Source organism: Carcharhinus amblyrhynchos, unplaced genomic scaffold (assembly GCF_965287045.1).
Source record: "Carcharhinus amblyrhynchos unplaced genomic scaffold, sCarAmb.v2.hapA chromosome_1269, whole genome shotgun sequence".
NCBI classification, from domain to species: domain Eukaryota; kingdom Metazoa; phylum Chordata; class Chondrichthyes; order Carcharhiniformes; family Carcharhinidae; genus Carcharhinus; species Carcharhinus amblyrhynchos.
This window is the reverse complement of record NW_027651009.1, coordinates 1-12,468: the sequence shown is the minus strand read 5'-3', so window position 1 is coordinate 12,468 and position 12,468 is coordinate 1. Positions and strand designations below refer to the sequence as shown.

The following is a 12,468-nucleotide window of genomic DNA, read 5'->3' as shown; positions in this document are numbered from 1 at the left end:
CCTTACTTGTGACTAATAAATAAACTTTAAAAACACACGTCCACAAAATATTCATCACATTCGCCCTCCCCCTTACAAGTCTTTGTCAGTCTCTGTCCTTCCAAATGAGGATTGATCCTGTCCCTCTACAGGAATTCCAATCTATTGCCCATACTTGACATTACAACAATGGATATACCGTTACTCTATTCCACTATCCAGGTGAGATAAACATCTTCTAGGCAATGTTAACCCTCTCTGAGCCCTGGAGTTGCTCTGGCCAATGAGAGTTGAACCTTCTCCAAAGCCAATATTCCCTGTTTTGAGGTTGGGTGGCCACGTTTACCCTCGAGATGAGCTCTATCTATCGGGTTTTTTAATCACTGAAACATCAGCTGTTTAGGATGAAAGACCAATGTTCCATTTGGTTCTATTTTTTAACCTGTCCATGGCTTTTTAGGCAGATCTTTTGCAACTTTAGTGACCAACACCTTTGTTTTTTCCGCCATTAGTGAAATATCTGAAGGAAGTTTCCTCCTATTTCAAGAACACCTCGGGAGGTTCGGCCCAGACCTGGGATTCCTCGGGAAGTGGGGGTAACTCACCGGCGACCCTGGGCCCGGGCCCTCATGCCGACCTGGAGCAGGAGAAGACCATCCCCTTAAAAATGTGTTACATCCGGAGGAAAGTCAGGCCTCCCGACATGGAGAAGAGGTAAGGTCAAAGACAAGTGACCCAGAGGCCACACAAAATCCGGGCACTTTCACTCTGCACAAACTGTAACCATACACAGCATGTCTGTCGCTAGGAGCCCTTGATTCAGAGTCACCAAGCTCTCGGTTCAACACAAAAACTCATGTCCCTCCAGCGCAATATTGAGGGAGTGGCGCAGTGGTTAGCACTGCTGCCTCACAGCGCCAGGGACCTGGGTTCGATTCCCGGCTTGGGTCACTGTCTGTGTGGAGTTTGCACATTCTCCCCGTGTCTGCGTGGGTTTCCTCCGGGTGCTCCGGTTTCCTCTCTCAGTCTGAGAGATGTGCTGGTTGGGGTAAATACGGTGTTACAGTCTGGGTAAGGTGCTCTGAGCATCTGAATCGATGCAGACTCAACTCATTATTCTGAGACTGTTGTTCCTCAGTTGAGGTGGGGATGGGAGGTGGAAGGGGACGCAACCTCATCTCAGCCCCCCCCCCCCCAGTGAGACACCTTGTTTATAAAGGAAAACTCATTCCAACTCAGAGAATTGTGTCAGTAACCCCTGGGTCAATGCTGCAAATTCAGCTTCTCCTGTTAAACAGGGGCCACAATTTCAAATAACTTCACTCAGAGACTTGTGAATCTTTGGAATTTTCGAAGTTTAAAGTTTATTTATTAGTGTCACAAGTAAGGCTTACATTAACGCTGCAGTGAAGTTACTGTAGAAATCCCCTGGTGGCCACACTCTGGCATCTGTTTGGGTTACACTGAGGGAGAATTTAGCACGGCCAGTGCACCCTAACCAGCACGTCTTTCTGGGACTGTGAGAGGAAACCGGAGCACCCGGAGGAAACCCATGCAGACATGGGGAGAATGTGCAGTCTCTGCACAGACAGTGACCCGAGGCAGGAATCGAACCCGGGTCCCTGGTACTGTGAGGCAGCAGTGCGAACCACTGTGCCACCATGCTGGCATGGCCCAGAGGACGGTGGAAGCTCAGTCATTGAGTTTAAATTGTTCGATTTCTGATTAATGTGAAGGGTTATGGGAATAGAGAGTGTGAAAGACACTGAAATCTCCATCCAGCCATGGTCATATTGAATGGTGGAACAGGCTCGATGGGATGAATGGCCTTCTCCTGGCCCTCTGTTCCTTTATCGGAGTGAGGTGTTTATTTTTGGAGTCACAGTTTTGGGGTTGTTTTGTGTGAATGATTCTGTCGATCTCCGTGTCTTTCTTCCGTCAGGTACATTGAGCTCTCCTCTGCGGACGGGAAGTCCTCGGTCTCCCTGCGGGTCAAGGATAGCGCCGCAGCCCAGTCCTGGTTCAATGCCCTCCATGGTAACGCCAGCGCCCTTCTGCCTGTAGTCAAAGCTGAGATGAGAGCCCTGGCTGGGAATGCTGGCATTTCCGGGAGTAAAGAGATTAAACATGTGGGCTGGCTGACAGAGCAGGTGATTGTCCTTCCGTTACTGGATAAAGTGCTCATCAAATCTCTCAAAACAACACACACTGGTTACATTAACACCGACTCACATTTATAACAGCACCGTGATGCGGTAAAACATTTCACAGGAGGACTAGTAAATAAAATGTAACACCGAGATACGACAACAACTGGTCTGGAAGCTGCTTACCTGTCCTTGAAGCACTTGTGAAACACCTTGACAAAGTTTTATGAGTTAAATATTTAAATGTGAGTTGTTGCTGAGATCCTGCTTCAGATCAAAGTGCTGACCCTGACACTACACAGGAGGCCATTTGGCCCATCATAGCAAGTCAATCTCACGATCCAACGAAAGGAAGAGTTTCCAGTGGATATTTTGCCCCTGTTAGGCATTAATCACATTGCTGTGGCTCTGGAGTCACGTAAGGGGACTCCCTGAAGGAGGAGAACAATCAATAAAAGCTTCCTGGTCACCGGTACTGAGACTGGTTTCCAATTCCTGGTTTTATTTTTATTTATTTACAAGATGTGGCCAGCCATTGTTGCCCATCACTAATTACCCCTTGGGGAGGTGGTGGTGAGCTGCCTTCCACTCATAGAATCCCTACAGTGCGGAAAGAGGCCATTCGGCCCATTGAGCCTGCACTGACAACAATCCCACCCTGCTCCTATCCCAGTGAACCCACATATTTACTCTGCTAATCCCCGACACTAAGGGGCAATTGAGCATGGCCACCCAACCTGCACATCACAGCGCCAAGGACCTGGGTTCAGTTCTGGCCTCGGGTCACTGTGTGGAGTTTGCGTGTTCTCCTTGTGTCTGTGTGGGTTTCCTCCGGGTGCTCCGGTTTCCTCCCACAATCCAAAGATATTAGGTTGATTGGCCGTGCTAAATTGACCCTTGGTGTCAGGGAGATTAGCAAAGTAAATATGTGGGGTTGCGGGTATAAGGCCTGGGTACAGACTTGATGGGCTGAATGGCCTCCCACACTGTAGGGATTCTGTTCCATGAATCATTTTGACTCGTTGCAGTCCGTGAGGTGTAGGTACATCCACTGTGCTGTTAGGGAGAGAGTTCCAGAATTTTCACCCATCAAATAATTAAATTTAAATTCTCCCAGTGGGGTTCAAACCTGTGACCCCAGGGTGATTAGTCTGGGCCCTTGGATGACTGTCCAGTGACATTATCACCCTGAGCAATGACAGTTAAGCAATGCCTGTACGTTTGAAAAATATCTTTTGGGAAGGTTTCTGACCATCTCAGTACTTTGATGCCTTGATGTTTTGTAAATCTTCCAGATCCTAAAATAGGAGCTTAGGGGAACGGGAATGTGTTTGTGTCGCTGCAGTGGGAGATCCCATCAACGAGTCTGCCGCTTTAGTCCCACTGGATTTGGAGAATGGGCTAAATTAGTAAAATAATTGACAGGCCAATTAAGGGAAGGCGATGGTTTAGTGATATTATCGCTGGACTATTGATCCAGAAACTCAGCTAATGCTCAGGGTCCCGGGTTCGAATCCCACCATGGTGGAACTGGAATTCAACAGAAAAAATATCTGGAAATAAGAATCTAGTGATGACCATGAAACCATTATCAATGTTGGAAAAACCCATCTGGTTCACTGATGTCCTTTAGGGAGGGAAATCTGCCATCCTTACCCTGTCTGGCCTACACGTGACTCCAGACACACAGCAATGGAGTTGACTCTCAACTGCCCTCAGGCAAGAAGGGATGGGCAATAAATGCTGTCCAATCAGCAATGCCCATGTCCCACAAATGTATTAATAAATAACAGTCTGACAGATGGTGCCGTGAGCTCTCGTTCTCTAACTTCACCATCTTTATCCTGGCTGATTGGGGGTGTGGGTGTGCAGAGGGAGAGGGACAAACCATCTCTCCCCGTGGTTCAGGTGTTATTATCGCTGCTGTATTAATCCGCTGCTTCCTCTGTCGCAGGTGACCAGCGACGTGGAGAAGCCGGTCCTGGCCATTCTCACGGAAAAGGACCTGTTGCTGTACGGCAGCTTACCACAGAGCAAAGAGAGCCTGAACAGCCCCACCTCCAGGCACCCACTCATAGCAACCAGGTCAGGTACAGCACTGCCTCCTCCTGGCAGCTATCTGTCACTCCAAATCAAAGGGAGGACCCAGTTTGGGCAAAGAGGGGAAGTGTATTTACTGTCCGAACCCAAGCTGCTCCTTGAGGAGATGGTGGTGGGAAACAAAGTGAGGTAATTCCCAATAAACGGGGGAGCGAGGGGCTGAGGAAGCGAGACATTGTCCGTAGGTCCTCGAAGGTGGCAGGAAAGCTGGTCAGGAAAGCACACGGAATGGTTTTTCTCCCTTGGGTGAGGGATTGGATACGAAGGCAGGGATGTAATGCTGGAAATGTATAAAATGCTGGTTCGAGCACAGCCGGAGATTTAGTACAGTTCTGGTCACCACGTCACAGGAAGGATATCGTTGTTGTGGGGAGAATGCAGAGGAGATTGACAGGAACGTTACCAGCGCTGGGGACTAGCGGTTATGAAGAGAGATTGGATAGGCTGGGGCTGATTCACTCAGACAGAGGAGACTGAGGGGAGGATTTAGCTGAGGTGTTTGAGATTGAGGGGCTTAGACAGGGAGACAGGAAAGACTTGTTCCCCCCTCCTGAGGAGTCGATTACCGGGGGTGTAGATTAAAGATGATTGGCGGAAGGATTAGAGGGGACATGAGGAAAATTGTCTTCCCCAGAGGGTGGTGGGTGTGTGGAATTCAGTACCTGAGTTAGTGGTTAGGGCTGAAACTCATTGAGAAGTTCCTGGATCAGTATCTGGAATGCCGGAAGCTGTGAGGTGCTGGAATGTGGGATTAAAGTGAGCAGTTATTGCTACAGCAATAAGGGGAGATCCCCAGTTATTGAATTCCTTTGCCACTGGAACAGGACCTGCCTTCTATCAAAGACCATGTATCTGCTGATGTGTAATGCAATGATGGCATTCCCATGTTAAATGATGTCTAGCAGCAGGTACCTACCTACACCTCCCCCTCACTGACAGGCCCTGTGGCGATGGGCGAGAGGTGACGGGGACAGGGGAGTGAGGTCTGAAGTTCCTAGCTCACTAAGATGATGGAGTTTGATTCGGTCGTCTTGCTGTTGGAATTGGAACAGGAGAGCGTTTCAGCGGCTTTCTTCGGGATATGCTCACTCCGCATGGGGAAAGGGGTGGAAAAGATGCCTGGAAAGATAGTCTGTTCTGTCCGCAATGTGGCTGGAACGCTACACCCAGCGGCTCAGTCCGAAACTCAGTATTGGATCCTGGGGTGTAGGAATCCTTCACCAGCCCATCCCAGGACAAGATGTGCTCTGTCCCTCCACCAAGATCATCAGAAACCCTCCCAAACGTGGACCATTTCCCCAGGGAGCCATATCTCATCCAAGGCTGAAGTTGCTGTGGAAATCCAACACCATGTCCAGTCCACGAGTTCCACCTTTGGATCCCTAAAGACGAGGATCTTCGTGCTGACACCAAGATTGTGTAAGAGGCAGCCATCTTCCCAACTCTTCTACACCACTCAAGTTTGGACAGCATACAGACTCCACATCAAGGCCCGGGAGAGATACCATCAGCACTGGCCTGAGACCGATTCTCTGTGTCACCTGGGAGGACACACAGACTGATGGCAGCGTCTTTGATGGAACCAAAAGCACCAGTTTCCAGGCCACAATCACCTGAAACCAACTCGTTTGGGCCGACCATGTGCTTAGGGTGTTAGAGACCCGACGGCCAAAGCCAATCTTCTTCAACCAGCTCAAGGAAGGCTCCGGAATAAGATGAGGACAAAGGTTGTCCTTCAAAGACACGCTGAAGGCTCACCTCAAGAAATGCAACATGAAGTCAGCGCCTGAGAGAGCCTTGCTCAGGAGAGATCTACTCGGAAAAACCTCCCGGTTAAAGGGACACAATTCTTTGAGGACAGTCGGTGATAAGAGGAGGCCCCGAAAAGAAGCCTGAGATTGGAACAGCAGCGATCTGGAATCCAAAGAACAAACCCTCCTCCTGGAAACTCCTGGCAAGTCTGTGGTTCTAGAATTGGGTTTGTCAGCCACCCTAGGACCGACACAAGCCATGACCAGTAACGATCGTTCTCATTCGCGAGTGATTGCTCTTTTTTTCTCTTCTTGGCCAGTGCATACACAATGGGCTGAATGGCCTCTTTCTGCCTTTCTGTGGTTCTTCTATGATTTACAAAGGAAGAAGGTGCCACCCAGGCCCAGGAGGTAACTGGTGCACTGGAAAAAATTACAATTGAGAAGGAGGAGGTTTTAGAAAGGCTGAAAAGACTGGGAATTTGGAGACCAGCCAGGAGAGCATTGGAATAGTCAAGTCTCGAGGTCTCACCAGTGTGAGATTGGATGAGATGGGGTGGTTTTGGTGATTTTATGGAGATGGAAGTTGGCTGTTTTGGTGGTGGGACAGATTTCCGGTTGGATACAGCACCAGGGGTTTTGGGAACTGGAGGTGTACCATGGTCTTTTTAGGTGTGACTCCTCCCCCCGTCTGATTACCCCTCATTGAATTGTACACAACCACTTACTCAGGTATCTCCCAACTCAAAACTACTCCAAACATCGTCCACTCACACCCTGGAGGCCACTCCCCCCCCCCAGGTAGTGATTGGACAATGTTTATTCTGTAATTTTGGTGTTGGACATTGGACAGCTCCACGGTACCTGGGGGCAGCTCTGGATTGGGTGTGAGACAGGGCTTGGTGCCAGTGGATGGAGAGGGTGAATGTAGATGTCTTGTTTTTCAGGCTGGTTCACTCTGGCCCTGTCAAAGGCTCTCTACTGGCTGATAATTCCAACCTGTCCTTTGTCCTGAGGGCAGGCACTCCGCACGGAGTGGAGACTCACCTGTTCTCTGCCGAGATCCACCTGGACCTGTCGACGTGGACCCGGCTGTTGGTTGATGGTTGCCACAGTGCGGCGGAGCTGATTCAGGAGGTTGTCACGGGTGAGTGACCTTTCCTCTTAGAGCCGTGTTCCCCATTCCCCAGCCAGTGGAAGCAACCTCCGTCAAGCCCCTTCACAATGCCACAGCTTTCAGTGAGATCCCAACAGCGCAGCCACTTGGCCCATCAAGTTTGTGCTGACCCTCTGAAGAAGCAACCCCGCCAGCCCCCCCCCCACCCCTCCCCTCACCCTATCCCTGTGCATTTAGCGTGGCCAATCCACCTTAGCTGCACATCTTTGGGCACTAAGGAGCATAGAGTGGCACCGTGGGTTAGCACTGCTGGTTCACAGCGCCAGGGACCCGGGTTCGATTCCAGGCTCGGGTCACCGTCTGTGTGGAGTCTGCACATTCTCCCCGTGTCTGTGTGGGTTTCCTCTCACAGTCTAGAGATTTGTGGGTTAGGTTAAATGCTAAATTGGCCAAATGTCTTCCTTCTGCAGTGTAGGGATTCTATGAGAATATAACCCCAATTTACTCAATCTCTCATCACGGGCAGCTCGGGCAATGTTAGTGAACCTTTGCTGTATTCCAATACAAATATTCCTTAAATATGGAAACCAGAACCACACACAGCATTCCAAAATGTGGTCTTGACTACACCCTGTACTGTTGTAGCAAGAATTCTTTATTCCAGCACTCTAACCCCATTGTACATACGCCTTAGTCGTTACCTCCTGTGTTTCTTGTATGGAGACACCCAATCCCTCTAACGCTCACTAACGGAACTGTGTGGGTTTTTATTGCTTTTCTGACCAGGGGAAGCCACACACCTGCCTGGTGGTCAGTGTTAATGATACTGAACGGCGGAACAGGCTCACAGATTCCGGTGGTCTGCTCCTGCGCTGATATTCTTGTATTCAAATCCCTTCAGGCCCTGCTCCGCTCTCCCACCATCACTTTATCCTCCAGACCAAATAAATACCCTGAGAAGACATCCTGTGCCGTGTCTGAGAAACATCCGGGTGTGTTTGAGAGCCTCTCTGGGCCAATAGTTTCTGTATTTGTTGTTCTCACTGCAGCTTGCACCTGGAATGGGCAGGATTGCAAACTGGCTGTGCACCTAGACAAGGGGTTCACCATCAGCCAGGACGTGCCTGAGGTGGGCAGATCCAAGATCCTCCTGAGTCAGCCCTTTGAGAAGCTACGCATGTCCTCAGATGATGGTGTCAAAGTGCTGTACCTGGACTTTGGGGGACCCGAGGGTGAGATTGTGAGTACTTTGGTTCTACGCAGAAAACCAGAAGCTGAGGCACGGTTTAGTGGTCGTGCGACTGGACAGAGGACGAGAGTCCGGGTTCCACCGGGACAGGCTGCAAGTTTAAATTGTTGTAAAATAAAATCTGGGAATTATCTGGGCCAAAATGTGACTCCAGTCCCAAACCAGTCTTTTAAATCAGAATATTGTTAATGTTTATTTGCTGAGGGTTTTGGTGTCGCTGGCGAGGGCAGCTTTCTTTGCCCTTTCCTAATTGCCCCTTGAGGAGGTGGTGGTGAGCTGCAGCCTTGAACCACTGCAGTCTTTGTGTAGGTACACCCACAGTGCTGTTAGGGAGGGAGTTCCAGGATGTTGACCCAGTGACAGTGAAGGAACGGCCGATACATTTACTCAGACCAGTGCCAGCAGGTGGCAGTGTTACCACACATCAGCTATCCTTCATCCAGTGACCAAGCAGGAGGGTCAGAGAAATCAGAGAGACATTATCAGAGATAACCCCAGTGCCACACTGTCAGAGGGTCAGTACTGAGGGAGTGCCGCACTGTCAGAGGGTCAGTGCTGAGGGAGTACCGCACTGTCAGAGGGTCAGTGCTGAGGGAGCGCCGCACTGTCAGAGGGTCAGTGCTGAGGGAATGCCACACTGTCAGAGGGTCAGTGCTGAGGGAGTGCCGCACTGTCAGAGGGTCAGTACTGAGGGAGTGCCGCACTGTCAGAGGGTCAGTGCTGAGGGAGTGCCGCACTGTCAGAGGGTCAGTGCTGAGGGAGTGCCGCACTGTCAGAGGGTCAGTGCTGAGGGAGTGCCGCACTGTCAGAGGGTCAGTGCTGAGGGAGTGCCGCACTGTCAGAGGGTCAGTGCTGAGGGAGTGCCGCACTGTCAGAGGGTCAGTGCTGAGGGAGTGCCGCACTGTCAGAGGGTCAGTGCCGAGGGAGTGCCGCACTGTCAGAGGGTCAGTGCTGAGGGAGCGCCGCACTGTCAGAGGGTCAGTGCTGAGGGGGTGCCGCACTGTCAGAGGGTCAGCGTTGAGGGAGTGCCGCACTGTCAGAGGGTCAGCATTGAGGGAGTGCCGCACTACTGGGAGTGCCATCTATTCTGAAAGGTTAAACGGAGCCAGTGTGAAAGGTCTGGGGAGATGAATGGATAGGGAGTTGCCGGGCTGAGTCAGTGTCCTGGTTAATTATTCACTCCTGACCAACATTGCTGCAAAGCTGGTGAACTGCTCAGTATCTGATCCCTGTCTCTGGGATCTTGCTGTGCACAAACTGGCTGCCTTGTTTCCTACAGTGATTACACATCAAATGTACTTCATATGGGATTGCCTGAGGCAGTACAAGCGCAATATAAATACAAGTCTGTAGGAGGTATTTCCCAGCTGCTTTGCCCCCCGCCCCAGGGTGGGGTGGGTGGGGTCAAGGGGGGGGGTGGTTCTGTGGCAGAATCTTCCCACAGAGTTAACTGGGTAAAATCCACGTGCAAGTAGATGGAATTTGGTCTTTTGAAGAAAAGTGGTTACTGGATGATCTTTTTCCATTGCCACAGATCCTGGGGTGGTGACAGTTACTGATAATCGGGGGGTTAACCTGGTGTTTGAGATGTCCAGGGTCCCACTCACAGACTGTGTCTTGTCCAGAGACACACACACTCAGTGAAATGGCGAACATCTCTAACGATCCCGATCTCCAGAGTTCAGCTTCCCCAGTGGGACTGTAGCTCGTGAACCAACTATAGCCGTGTGTACCATCTACAAGGTGCACTACAGGAACCTTCAACAGCATCTTCCAAACCCATGACCACTACCATCTAGAAAGACAGGAACAGCAGATACCACCTTTGATTGGATTTATTATTGTCACATGTATTGGTGAAGAGTATTGTTTCTTGTGCGCTATACAGACAAAGCATACTGTTCATAGAGAAGGAGAGAGTGCAGAATGTAGTGTTACAGCCATAGTCAGGGTGTAAAAGATTGAATTAAAGTGTTGTTAGAGAGTTTAAAAGAGTTAGAATGAAGTTTTAGAATCTTAGATGGAGAGTAAAAGATAGAATCGGAGGGTGTACTGGGCACAGCTTGTAAGAAGCTACCTCGCCCCTGCACCATCTGGGAATCAGAAGGTTCCCTGAGGCTGTCCTCCAAGTCACTCACCATCCTGATTTGGAAATATATCGGCCGTTCCTTCACTGTCGCTGGGTCAAAACCCTGGAACTGCCTCCCTAACAGCAGTGTGTGTGTACCTACAGGGACTGCAGCGGTTTGAGAAGGCAGCTCGCCATCACCAAGGGGCAATTAGGGATGGACAATAAACGCAGGGTTTAGCCCATGTCCCACCGGTGAATCAAAATGAAACGCACTTTGTCTCCGAGCCTGTGTCTATGGGAATAATCAGTGGAAACGTTCTCTCTTTCAGCAACTCAATCTGCAGTCCTGCCCCAAGACCATTGTTTTTACCATTCACTCATTCCTCTCGGCAAAGGTGACTCAGCTGGGGCTCCTGGCCTGAGGGTGAAGGACGGGGAGGAGGAGTGGGAGAGACCAACAGCGTGGAATGAACACACATTACTCCTTCACTGAAAGCTTTGATTTGAATCTGTGCCAGAAGGAGTTCTTTTTTCGTTTGCGGATTCCTATTTACTAAGTTCCTGTTACTAAACTTCACCCCTTCACTGCCTCCCCACTGTGTCAAGCTGTTAATCCGGGGGCGCAGAGCGTACATCATTTACTGGATTAATATTCCAGAGAACGTGAGTTCAAATCCCACCAAGGCTAATTTGGAAATTAAAAGATACCTAAAAATGAGATGCTCATCTCAACTAATTAATGACTGAAGCCACCAGATTATCAAAACCCCAACTCATTCACTAATGTCCTTTAGAGAAAGAAATCTGCCGTCCTTACCCCACCTGGGTCTATATGTAACTCCAGTCCTGTACCAATGGGGTGACTCTTAACTGCCCTCTGAAGTGACCCTAATAAACCCCTCAATTATTAAAACTGCCACAAAAGTTAACAAGAAATCTGAGAAAGTATCTACGCCATGTTTTCGGTAACAACAAAACACAAAATCACCTAATGCACATACTATAATTCTCTAACTTTCTAATAATGTGTATTTAAATTAAGAGTGGGGCATATGGAAACATTTCTACCTGCTTGCTTTATATTTTACACAATTGCTGTTACTCAGCGGGTTTCGCTCAGAGAAATGGCTGAATATTCCCAGTTCCTTTCTGGAACAGGCCAAAGGCCTTTCTTTACCTTTGTATAAAATCTTTCTCTGCCCTGTTTCTCCAGATTGACAATCATCGTGCGAGCTGGATATTCAGTCATGGGGTGTTTCGTACTGAGTCACTGTTCCATCCCCTTGCATGCCTACTTTCTGTCTCCCTCAATTTTGTAGAGACACCAAAATCCCTTTGAGAACCTTCAACGCCGTCTCTGCTTGTGTCAGCTAACTTGATGTGAGCTAAGATGGGACCTGGAACTTTCTTTTGACTCACTGTCTGGTTATTATCAGTCTAGGCCCCAGTTCTGTTGCTATGGTTTCCCCCAGTGTGTCCAGACCCCAGTTCTGTTGCTATGGTTTCCCTGGTGTGTCCAGACCCCAGTTCTGTTGCTATGGTTTCCCCCAGTGTGTTTAGACCCCAGTTCTGTTGCTATGGTTTCCCCCAGTGTGTTTAGACCCCCGTTCTGTTGCTATGGTTTCCCCCAGTGTGTCCAGACCCCAGTTCTGTTGCTATGGTTTCCCCCAGTGTGTCCAGACCCCCGTTCCTGTTGCTATGGTTTCCCCAGTGTGTTTAGACCCCGTTCTGTTGCTATGGTTTCCCCCAGTGTGTCCAGACCCCCGTTTCTGTTGCATGGTTTCCCCAGTGTGTCTAGACCCAGTTCTGTTGCTATGGTTTCCCTGGTGTGTCCAGACCCCGTTCTGTTGCTATGGTTTCCCCCAGTGTGTCTAGACCCAGTTCTGTTGCTAGGTTTCCCTGGGTGTCAGGCCCCAGCTTTTTGCCTTACATGGTAATGGTAAAGCTGGATGATGGGTGCTGCCTTGCTTGGCTGCTTTCTGAAGCATTAGCCTCAGTGTTTGGCTTCAGTAATATCAGGAGATTGCCGCAGCCTAGATATTTACGATGATGTC

General features: G+C 49.6%; 1 protein-coding gene across 1 annotated transcript; it reads left to right on the top strand.

The window, feature by feature from the left end:
* Positions 1-491: 491 nt before the first annotated feature.
* LOC145340672 (alpha-1-syntrophin-like) lies at positions 492-12,111 on the top strand (the record flags this gene model as incomplete). Its single annotated transcript, XM_080185136.1, has 6 exons — positions 492-693; positions 1,922-2,129; positions 4,081-4,211; positions 6,925-7,124; positions 8,144-8,334; positions 10,744-12,111. Coding segments are annotated over 6 exons (1,025 nt in total), but the record flags the coding sequence as incomplete, so codon positions are not given.
* Positions 12,112-12,468: the final 357 nt, after the last annotated feature.